The sequence below is a fragment of the Pholcus phalangioides genome, unplaced genomic scaffold (assembly GCF_987345545.1).
Source record: "Pholcus phalangioides strain wild (caught in Gottingen) unplaced genomic scaffold, Ppha-v1.0 ptg000014l_1, whole genome shotgun sequence".
Taxonomy (NCBI): Eukaryota; Metazoa; Arthropoda; class Arachnida; order Araneae; family Pholcidae; genus Pholcus; species Pholcus phalangioides.
In genome coordinates, this window is record NW_028301607.1 from 24,852,716 (window position 1) to 24,875,947 (window position 23,232).

Genomic DNA, 23,232 nt, shown 5'->3' on the forward strand with positions numbered 1-23,232 from the left:
TGTAGTTCATTCACCCTCCTTAATATTACGAAGAATGGCGATCATCATTTTAATTAGACGCTCGTGACCTGATAAATGCAAAAAAAAACGAGATCTTATTTGTAATATAGTATAATGTGTTGTCATGCATTGTGGGTATTTTTCTTGTTCTAATTTGCATACGCGGAAGTGGATGAGCGTTCGAAAAATAGCCCGACTGGATTCACGACTGCGGATTTCTGCTTTTGATTTATTCGTTGTGGGAAGGAAGGGGAGGGGGATTCGTACACACACCCTATTTTCAGGATAAGATTTATTCCGAACAGATAACAAAAGATGCTCATCATCGTAAGTTATAATGAATTTCCTATCTCCGGGTTTGAAAGGGATAACTTTCAGCAAGCATTTTCCAGGGGTTCTAGAAGCTATAGGTATATTGAAGAATAGGTATATTATAAGATCCTATGTCGCCTTACAAAGGAGTCGCTGGGGAGAAAAAAAACAACACTTTTATATAGAAGATTAGTCAGGGATGGTTTTTTTGAGCCGTGCACAGGCCGCTTCTCTGAAGGGGGGTGCCAAATCCGAGAAATTGCCAAAAAATTCTATAAGTTCTAGGAGGGGTGTCAAATCTGAGGTGAAACGGCGAAAATATTTGGTAAGAATTCTTGGGGATGGGAATAAATTGGGGGGGGGGGGCTCAGTAAGCATCAAAAATAGGTTCCGCATAAGTAGAGTTGTTGTCTGGAGCCATTACGAGAGCGAGGTACTGTTTTTTTAGGTATGATATCCCAGGGGCTTTCGAGAGAGAGAGATCGGTCGTTCAAATACTTACAGCCAGGGATTCTTGAGCTATAAGTTGCGACCCAAACTTGATTCGTAGGGACTTTCTCTAGTGAGTCGTACAAATCCACCTACACAGTCCTGCTATAGATGTGCTTTGATTGCGTCACTGATTTCATTAATTTGGAAAAACCAACAGTGCCATGGGTCGCGAAGCCGATTTCTTGCTGATTTGAGGCTGAAAAAGGTCAAGAAACCCTGAGTTATCCCTTTCATTCCCCTGGTGCCACATGTGTGGGGTTGCTTTTTCTCACTGTAGGAATTTTTTCTTTCGACCACAGGTTGTTGAGTCCTGACTTAAAGGATTGTGTAAATTTTGAGTTAGAAATATGGTGAATATGAACTTCGGGGGGGGGGGGGGGGCTTCAAGTACTTATATTTGAACTTTCAAGAGTATTTTGAGACGGCTTCCAGGATAATGTGCCTTCGGGAAAGTGTGATTCATTGCCTAAAATTTAGCAATAAAATTCCGGAAAAAATTCGTATGTGAAGATGAATGTATACTCTGCATTATCTTGGTTGAAAAAAATAGAATAAAATACACAGAGTAGCCGCCGCTTATGAGAATCTCGTTTGGTTCAGTCTTTCTGATTATGATAGGCGGTTGATTCTCTTATCCGGAGATTTTTTCCCCCCTGCTCACTGCAAGGTGGTGGAGAGGCCATTAAGCCAAGACTACGATGTTTCTTCAAAAAAAAAACCCTTATTAACTTCTTAGTAATGTAACATTTTAATTCTTAAAATTTTAAATCAGTTCGAATATCCATGCCAGGGACGTAACTAGACTGGGGGGGGGGGGGGGTTACAACCTGGGCACGACCCTAGGCCCCGAACCGAATGGGGGTTCCCACAAAAGTTTATATTTGTTTTGCATGATAATAACCCTTTCAAGAGGGACCCAAGGAAAAATTTGTCCCAGACCCCCGAGAAGACACACTACGGCCCTGTCCATAGCATATCTCGTTATCCTTCGTCCGTGTTTCCCAAAGTGAGCAATATGAGCTCCAATGGTCCGGAGTGGGGTTAGTAGGAGCTACGGATGTTTATTTGTGTGTGTGTGTGTGTGTGTGTTTTTATTTTCCTACCATAAACCTCTTGCTGATAAGTCTTGTAATTAGGAACGCAACTACGTACTTTGTCCCACACATACAGCCGGCGCAAGCACGCATTTTGCTGCCCTCGTTTAATGTAAGGAGCAGTAAAAGAGTGAATTTACCCCCCTCCAATCCAGCGCCCGGGACATCAGATCCGTCTGCTCCCCCCCCCCCTCCAGTTGCGGCCCTTTCTGTCATTCATGGAAGCTCACTTCACTTCAAAGCCTTAGTGTTTGGGGAAGGAGCAGTGCAGTCTTGCCGAAATTTTCGAAAGTAACCGTGCAAATTTGTAAGCAAGCATTTTAGCCAGACAAGGGCCTCAGAGAATTCACTTGGCCCGAGGGCCCGCATGATGCTCTCAAGACGGCCCTTGGCGGGGGGTGGGGGAACAATTAATATAGAATGATTATTATAAAAGTAACAGTGGCAATATTTATAAGTGGTTCTAAAAAATAATCTCGTGAATAACAAAAATATTTTACAAGTTCCTACAACTGAGATAAACGGTGGCAGTTTTGGGGGGTGGGGGAATTCTTTGATTCTCTTATAAGCGGAAATATGATTCTTATAACCGATGATATTCCTCCGTTAAAATAACGTTTGGTTTTCATTTTGCCGATTTGATTCTTATAAGGAGCAGCTGATGCCACTCACGAGCTGTTAGTTGATTGCTGCGCCCGTCCATGTACGGAGCCCTTCAACATATATATACAGTCGAATCCCGTTTTAACGAAAATACCGTTATAGCGAAAATCTCGTTTTAACGAACACTTTTCTAATCCCCAGATAAGTTTACATAGGGACATTTTTAAATAACTTGGAATTCCTTTATAACGAAGTGATGTCTAAGATCTCTTAGAGTTCGTTATAACGGGATTCGACTGACCTAAGGAGAAATATTCTGTTACCATAGCTTAGTTGGTTGAGCACTCGTCCGGCAAACGAGAGACAGGGGTTCAAGCAAATCTTCCTATATATATACTACTTCTAGGAGGCTTTCAAAGCTGCATTAGAATTTTCAAAGCGGCTTTGGTTCAAGTCCCCGTGGGGGGCGGAGATGGATTTTCTTCCTTATAATCATCATCTCCAAAAAATATAACGTCTTTCGAGGAATATTGTACTGTACTTCATCTTCACAAAAAACAAAAATGTCAGATCGAAAATTTGAAAAAAAAAATAATAAATAAATAAAGATTTGCTGACATTTATGGGGGGTTGATGAATTTTTTGAGCATCAAAAAATTAAATAAAAAAATTTAAAATTCCAAAAAAAATGAATTCTCGGGGTCTGAAGAGCGCTTTTTTTAATAGAATTTCTGTGAAATTTGGCTGACTTATCGCTAATCTGGCGAGAGGAGGAAAAAAAAGTGAATTGACGACGGCAACCCATAGACGCTTTCGCACGTGGATGCTGCGCCCTCTGTCGATCCCACACACACACTCTCTTGGGAGATTTTTTTTTTTTTTAGACAGGAGAAAAAGTTCGCGCCGTCTTTGCTTGTTGAGTGGATGCTGGTCCTCATTTAAAGCGCTTTTAATTGGTTTAAGGAGAAGCATCATATGAATTTTGTCATTAATTAATTTTATTTTAAAAACATTTTAACGACTTATTTTTTTTCATTGCGGTGTGATGTGACATTCGTGAGCTCATTCAAGAGAAATACTCGCGCACGGGCATAAATCTCTCCGTTGTGTATCTTTGCGAGGATTTTCATACCTGTTGAATGGGGTGATTCTCTTCGAAAGTTTTCACAACTTTTGTGTGTATCTGTTTACGTTGCGTGTGTGGGTTTTTAATTGTTTACGTGACGGAGTGAAATGAATATCCAGTGAAAACTCATTGCCTCGGACATTTAAAATTGGCGTGTCGTCATCATGAACGGGAGAAGTCGGCTCATGAGAGCCGGTACTCTACGCCGGTCACCATTTTATAACAGTGAGTTTTTTTTTCATTACATGTCTTTTTATTAATGAATTAACCAATGTCTTCTCTCTCTCATGTATGGGGAGGTGGGGGGGGGGCGTCTCTTCAGGAAACAAAAAGACAGTAAATCCTGTTTGAATTGGACACCATTAATATCTCCATGTTAGATGTCCAATAAAAAGTGGTGGTGTATTGTGGACATCGTGCTGTGGGATCAAGGCCTGTTTCATTCAAAGCTGTCCAATGTAGAGAGGTTGTCTAAGTTTACAGGTTTTACTGTAGTGGAAATGATCCTAGGTCTCAGAGGAACCCCATCGGCCTCCTTCAGTGGCCGCTTTAAAAATTGTATACCAAGGATTTTATGGACACTGATGGGACAAAAACATTTGTCTGTTAAGGAGGGGGGGGGGGCTACCGTATTTCAAGCATATTACATTGCATAAGTGGAGATTGTCTTGAAAGTATGGGGGGGGGGGTGTAAAATCAGGGTGACAACTATATACTTTGTCATTCGGGGCAAGCAAGCAGTTTAGCTTATCCCTCAATGTAATGGAGCCGTTAAGGACCAGTTAAAGGATGAATTCAGCACCTCGTCTACCCGCTTGCCTGATACACCATAACCCATGGTCCCCCACATCCTGGACCAGGACACCTAGGCTATAACCTTTGGCAGGTGCCAAAGATTCTAGCCCCATGCCAGCCTCTTCATGGGGCCCCCTCTATAGTTAATTTATTGCATGAAAAAACAAAAAATAATGACAATTGTCCCTGGGCCCCGGGACTGGAGCCCTGTCAGCCCCTACCCTCGTGGGGCCATGACCAGACCTGCCTGGTTTTTCTAGTTGTGGCCCTGGATACGATGTCAATGTACGCCAACACACATTTTTGATATTTTTTTGGGGGTGGGGGGAGAAGATTCCCCTGCATATCTGCAGTTGCATTAGACATCCAGTTTATAATGTCTACCTGAACTCCATCTGTGGGAAAATGCTATATGGCAGGAAAAAGATGGCCAAATCTATTGTTCTATCACTTTGGTTCTTCCCGAATGGAATTTCTGGCTATGGGGTTGTTGCCTATGTTAGGATGTACAGTCGACATTCATTATAATGACCACCCTACATTATATATATAACGAGAATTCCATTACAACAATTGGTAAGATAAGTCCCAAATTTTTTTCTTCCAATATAAAGGCCGCCTATTTTTAGACGGGGCAGTGGGAGTCATTATTATGGGCGCCAACTGTATCAGATTTCAGAATCACTTCCTCTGGAGTCCATCATAGTTTGGACCTGATTGCCCCACAAAGCAAGTGGGAATCCAAACAACTTGAATATTTTCTTACTTTCCAAATTCGTAAACACGAAAACCCACTTGTGCCTAATTTATCTGGGGGGGGGGGGAGAATAGCAGATGCCCCATAAAGAGGCACAGATCCAGGGAAGATGTGTCGGGAGAAAAACTTATTGTGTAGGTCTAGTTTCATCAGATGGGATGGTCCCATATCTTGGAGATTTCGTTTTACAGTAGAGACTAATTTTCTCCATATTATTCAGATCTTGGAAGGGGTGATAATTCCAACCCCATCTAGATCCACACCTGCCCATAGCGGTCATAAAGTTGATGTATCAAATTACTTCGCTCTTACTTAAATTAGAACTCTGTGCTCATATAATCTGGACTTGATTTCTGAGGTGAATCAGGCATATTCTTGTCTACCAGATTTAAATACCACGAATACTTTGTGATCAAGTAGCCTGAACATATTTTTTATCATAGTCCTGTGAACTCACTAATGCCTGCTTTGTAGGTCAAGGTCCTGCTCTTGCCAAATCATTATAGCAGATTTAACTGCTTGCCATTATGGTCAGAGTCTGATGTTCCGTGTTCCAATGAGGCAAGTTAGGCATTTACATAGTGTCTTTAGATTTAAACGGCATGGTATAATATTTGACAGACCAAATGTAGACTCTGGCCGTGAGGGTCACCACCAATACCAGTTTTACTCAAGGTTCACACAGCATCAGAAAAAGAACACCATACTAATACATGCTTAAACTAGTAATCAGCTAGACTTTGATCTTTGAATGCATCTCATAAGTGAGCATCACTCTTGGGGACAATTATTTGTATTCTCTGGTATTTGAGGGGTCCCTCCTACAACTAGGGCTGTAGATCCATTAGTCGTAAAACATGTTTCAATTTACGGCTTTAAGCAAACTTACAATTACCTATATGGTCTGATATACAATCCATACCAGGGTGTTTCAGCATGCTTGCCAGTGGCACGTTGAAGATGCCTACTACTTCACCAAACACTAACTCTGGCATATCGTTATATTTTGCATTTTACTGCCATTAATGAGTTGGTTAGAAATGAAGGTGCCATCTATCAGTGGTCACCTCAAAATCGTTAAGGAAATATCTTATCTATATTTCCCTGGGTCCGTGACAGCAACCTTCACGGTGGTAGACTAACATCTTACCATCACGCCACTTGGGCAGTTAGGTTGAAGATGCGTGGTCTACATCATTGAATGCCAATTTTTCTTAGTTATCAACCTTCATGGTCAATATCACTAAATTTTACAATTTGTTAGGCTGATCTGATAATATCAGATCATAGGTTATGCATAGATATTGTAATCACTATTTGGTTAAATTACATACATAAAGCAATTGAGGTGCAATGTTCAGGCTTAAATATTTGCAGAAAGTTATCAGAATAAATATCAAAACATGAGAAGTTATTTAAAACAAACATATTTAAGAACTTGAAATACAGAGTGAGCAAAATCTATGACACATTTGAAAAAAGGTAAAATAAATATAGAATCGATCAGTGTTTGACAGTTTACAGTATGTTTTGCTATGGTTACAATTTTTTTTCTAGAAAATGATGAAAAAAACTAAGTTTTCCTGCAAAGATGGCAGGCACTATTGCAAAATATGTTAATGGCAGCAGCAAAGATTTGACGCTAAAACTCCGAACTCTTTTTTTAAAAAAAATCAACCATCCCTTGACAACAGAAGTGCTTTTGACCAGTGGGTGTTTGGGAATTATGCTTTGGTTTGCCTCTAGTTACCTCTACATTGCCACATGTATTACTGCTACTAAACTGAACGTGCACCTCTTAAACATTCATTGTGACGTTTCTAACGAATCTATGCATTCAAGAAATCTGTACGTGAGTGTTTGTATATGTACTGCCAACACATTTATGGGTGTCAGAATTACGCATGGTTCATGTTCAAGTGGTCAGTTCACTTATCACAGAACTGGCCTCATGTAATGCAGAATTAGGTGATGCTGTTCAGACATCACTGAATGTGTGCATCCTTTTGTAGCTCAAGCCATGTATAAACAACAATTACCAACAGTCCATGTATCAGCTAACATGGGTTGTGGTGGTCTCGATTCATGTGTTTCGCATTAACTAATAAATGATATTACAGTGTCACCTATGAATGAAATCGTGAAGTATTTTATTCCTTTGCGTTTTAATTTTTGATTTCAACAAACATTTTGTTTCCCCTCATACTGTCATATGTCGATTGGTTGATTTTATGTTAATATTTTAAATGTTTCAAGGATATTTGGCTCACTATATATATATATATATTGATAGACTTTAATTAAATAATCATACATATACATATGATTGATGTTGCAGGACAGTATTCATCGCCCCAATTACCTGCTTATCCATGGAGTAAGTATCAATCGCATAAACAAATGGACCCTTAGAATCCTTCTTCCCAATATTATCTAACTGTGAAATTCCGTTACATTCATCAACATTTTTCTCTCAATTCCATTCTTACTTATAGAAGAGTTAAATTCTCATCATGTCATATTAATAACTGACCAACTCCTGAGAAAATTCCAGCCTAATAATGTTAATTCTTATTTCCTGAAATATCTAAGTGTTTCATTTTACTCGAATAACCCTCTCACTCTGATTCCAAAGTTACATTTATCTTTTGCTGTTTATGTTAATTTTCTAAAGCAATAATCAATTATCACTGTATATGATTATAGTTGAAGCTGTTATACGCTCATGTGTTGTGGGATATATTCTCAACTTTTTCGAATGTTTTATGTTATTGGACAACTGCGTGAAATACTATTTGACAATGATTTTTATCTAAAATGCCTGATTATTTTTAGAAGAGTTATCTTATCAGAGTGTCTGTGTGACTATGGTTTATCAATAATTTGATGTTGCTCAATGCGTAACGAGTGTCCGGACCTTCCCCCCCCCCCCGAAATGTTAGGGGAACAGTTGATTTTTATTGTATAACATAGTTAAATTTATTATTCTATCGCTTTGCCCCCTCCCCCGGAATACCAATCTTCCCCTGTTGAAATAAATTTCTGGCAACGGCCTTGATGTTACTCTTTTTCCCTTTGTTTCGTACAGCTATCCCAAAGCCTACCCACATCTTAGTATTGATTATAATGATCATGAATGTTATGATTGGAATTTCTGACGAGCAGAAAATCTAAAAATGGCAAATACACATTCAATTTAAAAAACTCCACGAAAATGCACGATCAACCAGATTTTGCTGAGATGCCGACTATGTTACTGGCTTTCGTTCCTTTCTTGCCAAAGAAGAGACGGGCAGAACTGAGTTCAGACCAACGCCGCCTATAACAGAAGGCCTCCGCGCAAGGCTTGGACGTCGCTGAAGTAGTTCATTTCACCTATAGCCATTGGATACAGCAGTCCGACCTATGCAAAATCGTTACCTTTTTTTTTCAGTACATATATCCAATGACGACTATAGGTGAATCGGACGACTTCAGTGACGCCACGAGCTTCGTGCGGAGGCTTTCTGCTATAGAAGGTGTTGTATTGGACTGAGTGATCTTCGTAGGTCGTTATATCGGGGGAAAAAATAACGTAAAACTGTCGCAATAACGCATTGTCGTTATAACGAGCGTCGACTGTATTTGGCTGAGTAAGACCAGACACGACTCGGGCTCTGTCCCTTCCGGGATGTAAGTCTTTACCCATCGTTGGATCGTGATGGGGAGAAGTTGCTGTATTTGGCTAGCGCTATGTAAACGATAGGCTTCCAATATGGCAAGACAATATTTCTATGTTCAGAGGTCATTTTGCTACGATACTAATTAGTGCTAGGGAATCTAAGTGTTTGCTGGAGAACTTTTGCACAAATTACTCTCTATGACCCTTTGTTTAATATATCTATGCCCATGTGCTGGAATGTGAACACGAGAAAGTGTTGAGGTGTTGTATGTCAGGATCTTCCGTTTCAGTCGCTTTCTCTGGAAGACGCTCTCACTCTTGTACTAGAAAATTGAATGGATGAATGTTCAAATCCCACCGCAGCTGCTGTTGCCTTTGTAGAAAGAAGCCACATGTGATATCAGAAAAAAAGAGAAGAAAATATTAAAGAAAACAAAAGTGTTGAAGGATGAGTTGATTATGGGGGAGGGAGGGGTCAGCGTGTGTGACGACGATGACGCGCAAGGATTTTCGCACGTGTCCTCGGCAAAAGAACGTCTTTTCCTGTGTGTCTCTTATTATAGGTTTGTAGGCGAGCACATCTATTCAATTCTTCTCTTTCTGAGTCCGTCTGGGGGTGAAACATTAAACTTTTCAGCCATTAAAAAGAGAGAGACACACTCGGTTATCTTTTATCCAATTTCCTTATTCAGGGTTAATAAGGCCGTGACCATCACCGAAAAGAGAAAAAGTCTTAAGAGATGAACGGCTTTCTTCTTTCTCAACTTTCTCGTCTGAGAAAAGAGAAGAAAGTGACATTTAAGAAAATTGAGAAGCTTTTCTCCACCCCACACACACACACACACACTAACCCCCTACGAGTCCAGATCTTCTTTGATTAATTCAAAGAGTAGAAAAAGAATCTGTTCCCATGGCCCATATCTTAAGTGAACGGTGACAGGATGTTACCAAGGATTCCACGTTTTTTTCTTTTACTTTTTTAAAATTCTTTCAAATTTTTTATCCCTTTTTTTCAATCTGCTTGTATTCAGCCATGTTATCCGATATTTTGAATACATCTTGAATACCTTCCACGTGTGTATGAAAACTCTATGTGTGATTAAGTGCTCATTAAAATTTATATTTCTTACGACTTCGGAAAAACGTGTTTGTTGGGGTTTTTTTGAAATAACATCCACGTGAAACTCTTGGAATAATATATATTTTCTAGGGTAGTGGTTCTCGGCCTGCGGTGATATGGATCCCTTGTGGTCCTGGGACATTCTAAGGGGGCCATAGAGTTACGGGAAAAAAATTCAGATGTGAAAAAATAAAGGTTATGTGAGGGGGGGGGGGAAGTTGAGACTACTATCAGAATTCAGTAGAACTGCCCATAGAACCATTTTCATCTTAACGCGATGTGCCATTCGGGCGGGGGGGGGCACATGGGGACTTTATGTACATAACGTTATACCTTATACCGTCCTAATATATGGGTCCAACTGGCCACAGCATATTCACTAATTCTCGACGTACGTTTATCTGAAGCCAACCAGGAATCCCAATATCAAAGGACGGAACCATTATGACGGCGGAGGTTTGATGGTTTATAGGCAGGTATTTTTATACAGGCATTTCAGATGGCTGCGCAGACCTCCATGCCTTTACCAGAGGATCTGTGACTGCTGTCTGGTATAGGCATAGACTAAAGATATAATTATTCTAAAGATATTATTCTTACTCTGTGGGTATAGGTATGACTGTTGGAGCCCTATGTTAGCCTTTTCCGGGGGTGCAGTTGGCGCCGATTCCATTTTAATGGACGACAACGCGTCAAAGTCGCATAGGACTGATATGGTCGACGAATTTCTGGAAAGTAAAGATACTCGCCGGATGGAGTGGCCAAACATATATCTACGAACCTAAATCCTATCGGACAGATATGCGCAAAATTTTCAACCCACGGGCCTGATATGCGGTAATTCTGCCTCTCGTTAACTAGAAAAGTTGGGTAATCCGTATTTTACAGGACATTCCCGTAATTTTGGTCGTTCCAACTTTTTCCTAAAAAATATCCTGTTTTTTCTCCCTTATTTTCAACGAGGTTTACTTGAATTTTTGAGATTAAGGAATTAAGATTATTTTCAAGATATAAACTATTGCTGCTTGCCTTTGACAATTTTTTTGGTTGTAATATTTGCACCTTTGATAACTGACACTTGTTTTTGACAATTTTTTTGGCTGGAAAATTTCTTGGCCCTACTGTGATTGGCAACTTTACATGCCTTTGAAAATTTTTTGGACTGTAATTGACAACTTGCATTCGACAACGTTTTGGTGACAGATAACCCAGATGGATACCGATACCCCGTATTTTTATAAAAGATATATGGTCAGCCTATGCATTTATCGTGTTTGCACTGATAGTTTTCTACCCGGAAACGTTTCACGGGCCGGAAGATGTGCACCCCTGCTATTGAGGAAGGATGCCTAGGACGTTCTTGGGAGGGTAATGTAAGCTCATCATCTCCCTCCCAGAATACAAATACAAATACAACGCCACAACAGGCAAATTGCCCAACGAGGTGGCTGACTTAAGAACATCATGGATCCCCGAGCCATTTTTTGAGGCCCTACCTACTACTACTACTACACCACACATGTGCCCCACCCACACCCCCCCGGAACCCCCCAACGAATCGGTACATGCGGGAATGTGCGTGTACGTGTAGTGAAACCTGACGTGAAGTTTTGTTGTTTCTCTGTAATGCTTGTTATGTGTAGTGCTGCCATCTGCCACTAGTTTTTCTAACTATGAGTGAAGTGTTATGATTGAATGATTTATTGTTGTAGGACTGTTGCTCTCTGTGGCGAGACTTTTTAACGGGGAGATCGGCTCGCATTTGCGCCTTGAAGTTGGGAACCACAGAAAACCAACTTCAGCCGACCACCACTGTGGGGTTCGAACCCGGATCCTCGCATCGCGAGTCCGTCACTATAACCACTCGACCACCACAGCGGCATCCAGGAGCTGAAAACAGTGTTGCTGGAGGAGTGGGGCTGACTGTCAGAGACCCATAAAAAGCCAGATTTCCAGTGTGAATTCACGTTGTGTGACCTGTATAGCAATAAGAGGGACTATATCTATACTGCTATACAGGTCACACCATTATTACCTTTTTTTTGTTTTATATCTAAGCTCTGTATTAGACTGTCCGGCACTGATGCGCCTTCCGCACGACAGTGCATGTGTACAAAAACTGTTGTATGCGTATTTTGTTTGTATTATATCAACCTACCAAATACACATATACGTATACTCATATTAAATTTCGTTAGAATTTGTCCAGAAATTCCGGAGATAATCGACCAAATGTGAAAATTACCTTAATTTTGAACACCGTGTAAACGGATCCCCTAAAGTGACGAAGTGAATCCTGATTGGTCACCCATAATCATGATTCCGCGGAGGGAAGCGACCCTCAGTTCAGGAAACATCATAATCAATATCATTAATGCCACAAAGTGTTTTTTTTTTCTCCTTTTGCAACGACTGTGATTCGGTAAAATTGCGAAATCGTTTTTTGCCGAACTATCTAAGTACTTGGAATTCATATCAGATTTAGACGACCGATTCCTCCTCAGTAGGAAAATAAACATTCGAGCTGAAGAAACATGTAATAACATGTCGATTAGATCGGTTTTTTTTCCCCTTGGGGGCGATGTTGGAGGGGGTAATTAGTAAATAGCTACTTGCAGCTGCCGTCTTGTCTTTCACAATCACGTGAGTGAGTGAATGAATGCATTTCCCAATAACTTTCACTGGAAGCAGGTGTCTCCCGTCATCATCCGTTTTGAGTTATTTCCTCTTCCTGTTTCCTATAGCCGTGTGCCCGTCTTTTAAAAGCATATTTCGTGGCCTTCATTTGTCGTTGCTCGTGAAATAAATCCGTTGAAGGTTTTATGCAAGTACCGACCGAAAACAGGATTTCGAGAAAGCTTTTCCCCTCATCTTTCGAATTTATCGTGGGTTCTTTGACTCCTTAAAAATCAGTTTGACTGAGACAAACGACCTTTCATATTACATTAATGTTCGTTATAAGGCTGTCCGAGCGACCTGGAAAGTCAGGAAAATGAAAAATGGTCCAGGAAAATGTAATATACAGTGCACGCTGCTCAATGTCAAATCGGGACTCTGGGTTTCTAATGACAGTAACCAAATTGATAATTATATCGGAAAAATCCCAGCAATTACAATCAAGAAAAATTGTCAAAAGCAAGTACTTCAACGAAAAAAAGTATGTAGCAAATATGTGAGATGAATATTTTGTGTAAGTATAATTATAATATCTAAATTCTCGCAATTATGACTAAGTCATGGAAGTACTCTTAATTCTTCCTTTAAAAAAATTCAAGTAAGGCTCATTCAAGGCTAGCTGGAAATAAGAAGCGAAAAACGGGACATATAATTCAGTCGGCCAAAAAAGTCCCGAAAAATACGGATCATATGATCACCAGAAATGTACAATTTTCTGGTCCGCCGGCGGCAGAAATACGGCATATCTTCTGGCCCTTGGACTGAAAAGGTTGTGCATCCTTGGATTAGATAGTAATCGTAAGTACGATAACCGTGTGTCCCGTTTGGTTGAACGGGATGCACGGAAACGGGACAACTTCGTTTGCCTTTCCAACTTAATAGGTTTCAAAATTTTTAAATCATACATTTTTTTAAATTGTTATAAAATAAGGGTTTTTTTTTTTGAGCTAAGATATTTTTTTCAGAAATAGTGAGGAGTTAGAATGGAAACTGTTCAATGTCTGTCACGAATTACGGTACTTATAACGTACAATAAATTCTCGATAGATTCCCTTGTCAAAGTCTTCCGGTCGAGTAACTGTGAATGTGGTCAGTTGAAAGAAACCGACCATGAACTGAAGAAATGGACTTTTTTACTTTACATATACCTTCACTACAGGAAAGAAATCGCAAAAGAAGTCCTTCACGTACACGGATCATAGCGGCTATTGCGGGCCCGATTATATATATAGCACATTGTGAACTGAGTACGAAATTTTTGGGAATTTTAACCTCCCATATAGTTTTTGGCAGATTGATAACGATAAATTGTATGGAAAAATTCATCCTGGTTCAACCTTTAGCTTCAAAACATGCAAAAAAACCCCCTTTTGATGGAAAAAAATTGATAACATAAACCGAACTCCTGATAACTACAAACGAATATTTTCCGATGTTACATGACATCGGTCCGTTCCGTACTTGGCGAAACGGACAACACAATGATAACATTACTTGCGATTATAATAAGTGGCTTCCATTAGGTTTAAAAAAAAAAAAAACACACACTCCCCTCTAGAACAATGGTTTTCAAGCCCGCGGCCCGGTTTCATTCATTTTTGTGTGTCGAAGGCCCGGTCAAACACACGACCAACGGAAAATGAATGAGGAAAAATGAAACGGCCAATCACTCGTGGCCCGGTATGAATGATATCAGGGCCCAGCGGTTGAGAAACACTGCTCTAGAATATTGCAAAATTTTTTTCCAAGATTCTGCGAGAGCAAAAAATGTTGAATTGACCGTTTCTTTGTGTTTTAAGTCGTTGCTTCTTACACTATCCGTTCCATCGCCCCCCCCCTTTCAAAAGCTTTTCCTTCTCGTCGCCCCCAAACTTAATAGATCCCATAGGATCCTATAAAAAAAACCCCAAAGCTTCTACCGCCCCCCCCCCCTCCAAGGAGCAATATCACCCACTTTGGGAAACGATGTTGTAAGTGGACAGGATAAAATTCCAATTTTATAATCCTCGGGTTAAATGAAGTTACGATTCCACCGATGATAAAATAAAAATTATCCTCTACATCGAACTAAGTCATCGGGTAATGATGTTCTTTCGCGATTTAGTCGCGATCCCCTTGGTAAATAATTATTTAGTCCCATGTTTCGATTCAACCTTTCCTGCTTCAATTCTCAGAGAGATATCACACTTTCATATCCCAACCAATCCAATCCTCTCTATATATTATGATCATAGGAAATTCCACCCCTTTTTTTCCTTGTGGAAATAAGTTTACTGGGAAGTGTTGGCAATGTGTACGTAAAACCAGTTCTGGCATTTCTTTTCAAAAAAAAAAGCAACAATTTTTTATCTCTTTAAATGATGTTTGATTGTGAAATAGCGTGACAACTCTGATCAAACTGGCAGCAAAAAAAAAGAATAATAATAGTTATTATAATAGCAGAGAGAGAGAGAGAGAATTGTTGCCTCCTCTCCTTCCTATAACGTATAAAGAAATGCTCTTTATTTCTCTGCAGGAGATTCTCTTTTTCTCCGTTCACGAATTTTTTTTTCTCTGTGCTCTGACTTGACCCTTCAGTCACCATGTCGTGACTTGGTGATTCGGGCTTCAGATTTTCTTGAACAATAGGCACAGTAAAAAGAAAAAAGATGAATATATATATATTGTATTTAGATATATGGTGGGTGATCAAACCATATATTTTTGAATCAAGGATTTTTTTCCATTGTGGATAGGAATTTTTTTTTTTTTTTGCGCCAAGAAATTCGAATTACGAACCAGAAAAAAAAAATGTTCTATTCATATCTAGCTTGAGGGAGGATTGCCAAAGTTTTTTTTACATCCGTGGCACCCTTGAGAGTATTAAATTTCCTGTTTAATAAGCGGGGGGGGGGGGGAACAAACAGCTTTGTTTCGTAGGGTTGCAATAAAGCTTCGCGATGAGGAAAAGAAAGAGGTTGAAGAAACAGTCAGCTCTGTATTTAATTTATTGCACTGGTGTTTTTGGACGCAATATTACGTCCCTGTTCGGGAAGGGGTTAATTTCGTCACTAAAATATCTAGTGGAATCCTTGACTTATTGCACTGCACTCCCAGTTGGGTCGTGGACAAGCTTGTGGGAATCGACGATCTTGATCAAGGGTCCTTGGAGAGATTTTAAGGAGTCCGTGAGCTTGGATGAGAAAACAATTAACACATTGTTTTTGCATTATAGTAATTGAATAATTCTGTAAATGGATTAGTTCCTTTCATTTTATTGGTGCATAGGTAGCCCGTGGACTTTATCTTATTGACACAAAGGAGTTCGTGGGACACAAAAGGTTCAGAACCCTTGATCTAGACCAGTGATTCCCAACGTGGGCGTACGGAATATTTCAGAGGGGGCGGTAGAAGCTACGGGTATAACATAGAATCCTATGGGTTAGATTGCGTTGGGGGGCGATGGGAGAAAAACATTTCTGAAGAAGGGGACGATGGGACAAAAAAGGTTGGGAACTATGATCTAGACCATAGTCTCCCAAACTTTTTGTTCCATCGCCCCCTTCATCAGAAATTTTTTCCTCATCGCCCCCCCCCAACTCAAGTAAACCCATAGGATCCTATGTTAAATCAGTAGGTTCTATCGCCCCCTTGGACCATTCCATCGCCCACCGGGGGTGATATTGCCCACTTTGGGAAACACTGATCTAGACCCTTGAGCATACATATTTACCCATGGCCCGCGACTTCAAACGACCTAATTTTTTAAGAACGAACTGAGCATTTTACAGATCACTTCAGTGGTCCGTAGCACATTCCCAGTACACTTCAAGGACCCACGGCATATTTTTTGATCACTTGAGCAACCCGCGACACAGTTTCAGATCATTCAAGCGGCCCGAAGTACAGATCCTCATCACTTAAGTGACTCCACGGCACAGTTCATGATCACTCAAGCGGCCTGCAGTACATTTCCATGATCACACAAGTTGATCTGCGGAAAATTTTCGTATCACTTGACCTGCGGCGCTGTTTGGCTCCCGACACGTTTCCAAACCAATAAAGTGGCCCTCACTCACCTAAAATGTGAGCACCCTTGTTCTAGACTCTAGAGCAAGGGTGTTCAACCGTTAAAAGATTTCGGACCACTTTATTGATTTGAAAAAGTTCACGGGCCACTTCAGTGATCTAAACAGCGCTGCAGGTTGCCAATGTAATCTGTAGATGTGTCGTGGGGCGCTTGAGTGATCTATTCTGTGCTGAAGTGCACTGGAACTGTGCCACTTGTCACGTACGAGTGATCTGTAAATATGTCGCAGGCAGCTTAAGCGATCTGTGCCACGGGCCACTTGAGTGATCTGGAACGGATCATTCAAGCGGTCTGTAAATGTTTCGCCGGTTACTTAAGTGATTTTGAAATGTCACAGGGCAACTGTGGTTCCCAACTTTTAGGCGCTAATGTGAGCCGTTCTCCCCGTTAAAAAAAGTCTCGCTACAGAGAGCAACAGGCCTACAACGGTACAATTATTCAATCATTACACTTCACTCATAGTTAATAGTCGAAAAAATAAATGGCAGGTGGCAGTGCTGTAACAAGCATTAGGCCGGTATTACACTATAAAAGTTTGGATAAAAATTCTTTTATAAAACTCGAAAAATGTAACCAATAAGCACATCTGTTACATTCGAGCGAACTTAACTGATCCGCCTATTGCTTACATTTTTTAAGTTTTATAAACGAACTTTTATCAAACTTTTATAGTGTAATGCTGGCCTTAAACGGAAACAAACTTCACGCCGGATTCACTAGCGGAAGAATGACTTTAGGAGAACGCGAAGAGACCTTTTTGAAAATGAGACCAAGCATTCTATTCGATTTTTTGACCACCGCTGAACAATGTTCAGAAAACCTAAGCCGCTCATCAATGAGAATTCCCAAATCGGTGACCCTAGTTGCATCCGGGATAGTGAAACCATTCAACTCGTAAGAGAACCGTGGGTTGCTCGAACCAAAATGAGCGACCATGCACTTATCAACGCTAAACGTCATGGTCCGTTATTAAAAACATTAAAAGTAATATCCGTTGTGAACATCCACGTGTAATATCCACGTGAAAATTAACATCCGTTTAATGAAATCCCCCCCCCCCATTTTGGGACTAGGCATTACACAAGTATTACTACCCCACGTGGTAATTCAATTCAATAAAATAGTGGTTTCTGATTAAACATTGAATTATTTTTTTCTATATTATGTATTTTAATGTAATTCGAATCTGTTTACCCGTCGGAAATGCACTCAACCGAAAACCCATTATCTAGATCCACCGGAATTTCTGGTTGTAGTGGTTCGGACTTGATACGTATATAAATTCACTTAATCTCTCTTCAGTTGAATCCACACGTGTTTGGCAATCGAAATAATTTCTGTGGTAATAATAATAATCATCGACCGTTACCAGTGTTTTCCCGCTTTTCTGACCCACTAAACTGACTGGTTTTTTGCTTTGTAATACGCTTCGTATTTTAAAATAAATTTCTTATGTAACGAGAGAGTCTGACCCATTAAAAGAGTGGTGAGCATTTGCTGTTTGGAGTCTTCGCGTTACAGACGTCTTTTCTCAAGTTTCTTCCGCATGCGCAAATAAACGTTAGGTTCGTTTCTGATGGCAACCGACCGGGCTGTTGATTCAAGAAAGTAAGAAAAAAAAAAAAAAAAACTGCTGAACAAGCAGAACCTTGCCCATGTTGATGTCTGGTTGTCTTGTCTGTGCTTCGTAATATGTATGGTTGGAGTTGTGATCACGTGGATGTTACTAAAGTTAAATGTCAAATCCCGCTATAACAAACGCTGTTTATTTAATAAATTTAATAAACGAAATTTCTGGTCTCGTCCCATACGACAAGGGTGTTCAACCTTTAAGCATGGGCGGAGATACCCCCCCCCCCCAGTATCAAAGGTGGAGTCGGCTGATCTAATGTATATATGTAGAGACATGATCGTGCCGCAATAATGACCGTGCAACCCCCCCCCCCCCCACCCTCAGACTTCCAAGTCTATCTCCGCCTATGCCTTTAAGAGAGTGCGGGTCACTTTGATTACAAAACGTGTCGCGGATCAGTTAATTAAGTGATCTGGAACTGCGCCACATCATTTGAGCTACCAACGGCACATATCCAGATCACTTTATCGACCACAAGCACATTTGCAAGTCACTCGAGCAACACGCGGCACACCTCCCGCTCACTTTTAGTGGCTGCGTTCATTTGCAGATTGCTCAAGTGGTTCGCTGTTCACTTTCAGATGACTTGAGCGGCCCGCGACACATTTACAGTTCACTTGAGCAGCCCGCTGCATTTTTATAGATCATTTAAATTGCTCGTGAGACATTTTCAGATCCCTCAAGTGGTGCGCGGTACTCTCTCAGATCACCTGAGTGATTCGCGGTGTATTTCCAGATAACTCAAGCCTCCCGTGATATGTTTCAAAGCAATGGAGTGGCCTGTACTCTCCAAAATGTTTAGTACCCCTGCTGTAGACTGTTAGCTGAGTCACCACAGGTTGATTTTTCTAAATCTATCTTCAAACAGCTGCACACCCCCTAGCAAAACATTTCGATTTTTTTTTTTTTAAACGAATGAATAAATTTATTCTGTGGTAAAATTGTTTCATTCGCAGTTTTTATCCCCATAATTTTAATTTTTTTTTCCCTCCTTCCTTTTGCTTTACTATGATCTTGATTTTAAGATGAGTAAGTAGCTTGTTCGTCGCCTCCTCGTGCTTGTCATTGGTGGTGATGATGGTGATAAACTTGATTTTTTTTTTTGGGGGGAATGCGATGATGATGAGGAGGATGAACAGAGACGTGGTTCTTTTTTTCGGAGAAAAGAGAGAGTTTCTTATAAATCGCAGAAGTGAAAGCTCACATTTTTATATTTAAGAATTTTTTTTTTCTTTTTATTTCACGAATATAAAGTTTGTTGACCTTCAAACCCCCTTCACAAATAAGAGGGAGGGAGGAAAAAAATGGTGCCAAGATATGAAGAGCCTTTTCACCAGTGGTATCAAGTGTTAAGTGTAGAGAGGAATATACAAAAGGTGATTCTGAACTCACGATACAAATTTCACATCAGGGCTTGACAAATCGGGGAAAAATATTTTGGTGCCGGACAGATTTCTTAGGAGCTAAACATTTTTTTACCCACGTTCTCACTGAAAAAATATTTCGTCGTAGGTGGATATTCGCCCCCTCCCCCATTCACTGTGCATACTCTCGGTGATTTGCTCTTCTTCGTTCGAGCATAATGTATCCGCTTATCCCCCCCACTTCACGTCAACTATGCACACCCTCACAGTGATTCGCCCCCGATGTAAGTGCCTGTATTCGGATATGTTAGAATGTTCGGTTATGTTTAGAATGCTCTGTCGCCCCGTGCAAAAAATTACACGCAATGCACACTGATAATGAAAAGATGGCATGGTTCGATTTTAAGGATGAAGTAGAGAAATCTGTATATACAGGGTGATTCAAAACTCAACGTACAAACGTTTAGGGGGAGGTAGGAAACAAAAACGAAACACAATCACATAGGAATGTATGGCCGGAAACCCCATCCTGAATAGCTGGAGCATAAACGAAGATGCAGAAATGACAAGCCAATAATTGGTGGAAAAACCATTTTATTCAGCGATACTTTACACGAGGACAGTACGTGTGCACTTTAAGTTTCACATAAAGTGCTCAAAGTTCTTACCATCCACAGTTATGCACAAAAAAATTTTGTGATTCTGTTCTGTTTTTTGTGTGATTTTGTTTTGTTCTTTCTACCTCCTCTAAAAGTTTGTACGCTTGAGTTTGGAATCGCCCTGTACATATAGATAGAGATGTATCAGAAACATGAGTACATTACTGAATCCAGTGCAACTTATCTCGAGACCAGTGAATCCTCCCTATTCACAGAAAAAAAAAAATTTCAAGTCATAATTTTTCTCTCCATACATTAGTTCGTTGTTTCTCAACCTGGGGGTCATACACCCTGCCCCCTTGCGGACCTGTGATATTCTAGGGGGCCACACATAGAGAAGTGAAACATGGTGGGCAAAAATGTGACGTCTTTCAGAATTTAGCAGAGCTTTTCATGGAACCAGTGCAACCTCAACCCATGTGCACCTAGCCCGGGACAGATCGCAAAAAAAATCTAGGTTCCTGAACAATTTTTTTAGGTGATATAAAAAAATTTTACCCGAAGAAAAAGGCCCAAAATAATACTTTCGACTTTTTCAGGGCATAGTGACCTTCTTTCATGTTCGCAGATACTCTGCTATAAACTCCAAACATTTCCTACTGCTCTCAGTCTCCAATTTGGTAACCACGCAAAGAAAATTTTAGGCGCCGATACCAAATTTTTTTAGTCGCCATGGCAACTTGGTGCCTGGGATTTGTCCTGACCTCATGTAATTTGTTACTAGCAGCTACGTATGGGTCCCCAGAACATCAATCTGCCCGGAGGAACCATGATATTGAGACGGCCATGCATAGAACCCCCACATGAAGGAATCTCACTGAATTCTAAGCCCAAGGTAAGCACGAATCCAGGGTGAGGAACCATCGCGGAGTCGGGAGGGACGATTTATCGTGTGTGGGCTCATTAGAGATCTTCCCGCATTTTTTATAGACCAATTTCCCCGATATAATTCGGCTATTGGGTGGAGTGTTTCTCTCGCCCCCAGTCTTGATCAGTGCTTGGCCGAGGTCGATGGTATTTATAAAAAAAATTATTTTCATTATAAATTTAGTTCTAACTGAATTCAGTAAATAGAAAAATTATTGGATTGGTGGGGGGGGGGGGCGTAGGCTCGAAAAAGGTTGAGAAACACTGCATTATATATAGTTCATCACTGCGAAGGAGTGGACTGGTGTCTTCTGGAGACCAGTTTTCTGAGAGGCTTTTGGTGGCCCTCCTAGAGAGGTTTCACTATCTTTCATGGATTTCTACGTTGTAGTTGATGATTGAAAATTTTAGAGAGGGGAAAAAGAATAAGAAAAAAAAAAAAAGAAAGGAAAAACTCTATTACTCGTGGGAATATATGTCATCATCGCAATCGAGAGCAATTTTTAGTGACAGTTCATCTGATTTCTCAGTCCTTATAGTCCATGATTGATGAGGTCATCGAACCATTTTTGATTATTCGATAGTTTTTTTTCTTTTCTTCTGATGAATGTCTATCGAATACTGGTTTTTTTTTCTTCAGTCGGGAGAAAAATCCATTTACAAATATAGAAAAAGGTATTTTTTATTTTGGTTTTGTGTGATAGCGGTTCCACTTTTTTTAAAGTTGTTGTTATTAGTTCGCTCCATTTTCCTTCCACATGAAAGTGGATTCACGATTTTTTTTTTTTTAAGAAGCTTTTGGGTCAAAAAATCGTGCAAAAAGTTTAAAAATATCGCATCTTGAATTCCCATGTTTTCCAGAGTGGATGATTGCGCCCTATGGAAAGTGGAAAGGAGCAGCTGGGAGGTATCAGGAGGGCTGAAGCGATTAGGACAGGGGGAACATAACTTCCGGCCCCGCGGACCAGATACGGCGCTCCAAGGTGTTCCACCCGGCCTGTGAAAGTTGTTTCAGTAATCGTCAATGTACACAACTCGATCAATACTTAGGCTGCCCATATTTCCTTCATACATATACGGAAATCGGTGTTCATACAGCATGTCGCCTATTCATCGCCAAAAAAATGCTAGTGAAGTTGCCAATTACGTTCAACAAAAATTATCAAAGGCAAATAAAAATGCTGATTCTCGCCAAAAATTTTTTTTTTTCTCTCTAAAGTCAAGTAAAGTGGTCACTTGCTGCCTGCCAAGAGAATTTGTCAACGGCAAGTAATGTTGCAAATTGCAGCCAAAAAATTGTCAGTCATTGTGAAAAATTTTCACAGTTAAGTTGTCCTCAATTACACCTTATAAAAATTGCCAAGGGCAAGTAAAATGACCAATTGCACTTTTAAAAATATGCCAAATGCAAGCAATTCATAAAAAAAAGTATGTGACAAATATGTGAGATGATATATATATAAACTATAATTATGATATAAGTTATATTCTGATAATTATGACTAAGTCATGAAAATAATCTTAATTCTTTATTTCAAAAATTCAAGCAAGACACTGAGAATAAGATCATTTTTTATTTATAAAACGTTGGGACGGCCCTCAAAATACGGGTCGTATGGTCACTTGAAATGTACATTTTTATGGTCCGCGGACTGAAAACGTTGTGCATCCCTGGATTAGAGAGTAAATGTCAGTAAAAATTTTATGGGCTGGCTTAAGATGGGGGGGGGGGGGGTGCTGCTGCAAAGTAAGCATATTCTAAGAAGGGAGACATCAAAAGAAATTAGGGGCTTATTTAAATCAACGGTGGTGAATGCTTTCAATTTTCAGTTGTTAAAATGTTCTTTGATCACCCTAGCTCGAATGAAAAGGACCAAAAATTTGACATCCGCCAATCTAATACGTTCTGGCATAAGCGGATATAAGATCTTCAAATGGGGAGGGGGGGTCATCGAAGGTGTGTGTAGTCAACGGGGGAGTGGGGAGGATGTCCTCGTGCCTATG

At 40.2% G+C, this 23,232-nt stretch overlaps 1 protein-coding gene across 5 annotated transcripts in view; it reads left to right on the forward strand.

Moving 5' to 3' along the window:
- LOC149078325 (SLIT-ROBO Rho GTPase-activating protein 3-like) overlaps positions 1 to 23,232 on the forward strand; it is a 183,213-nt gene that overhangs the window by 70,520 nt on the left and 89,461 nt on the right. Inside the window, exons 1-2 of one of the 5 annotated variants that reach the window (XM_089241975.1) lie at positions 3,389 to 3,852; positions 7,518 to 7,556. The exons of 2 other annotated variants lie outside the window; for them this stretch is intronic. In XM_089241975.1, the coding sequence (XP_089098101.1) occupies positions 3,792 to 3,852; positions 7,518 to 7,556 (100 nt within the window). In that variant the 5' untranslated portion in view covers positions 3,389 to 3,791. Of the gene's footprint in view, positions 1 to 3,383; positions 3,853 to 7,517; positions 7,557 to 23,232 lie in introns of those variants that run through there. 2 more of the 5 variants (XM_089241979.1, XM_089241977.1) reach the window with 2 other exon arrangements.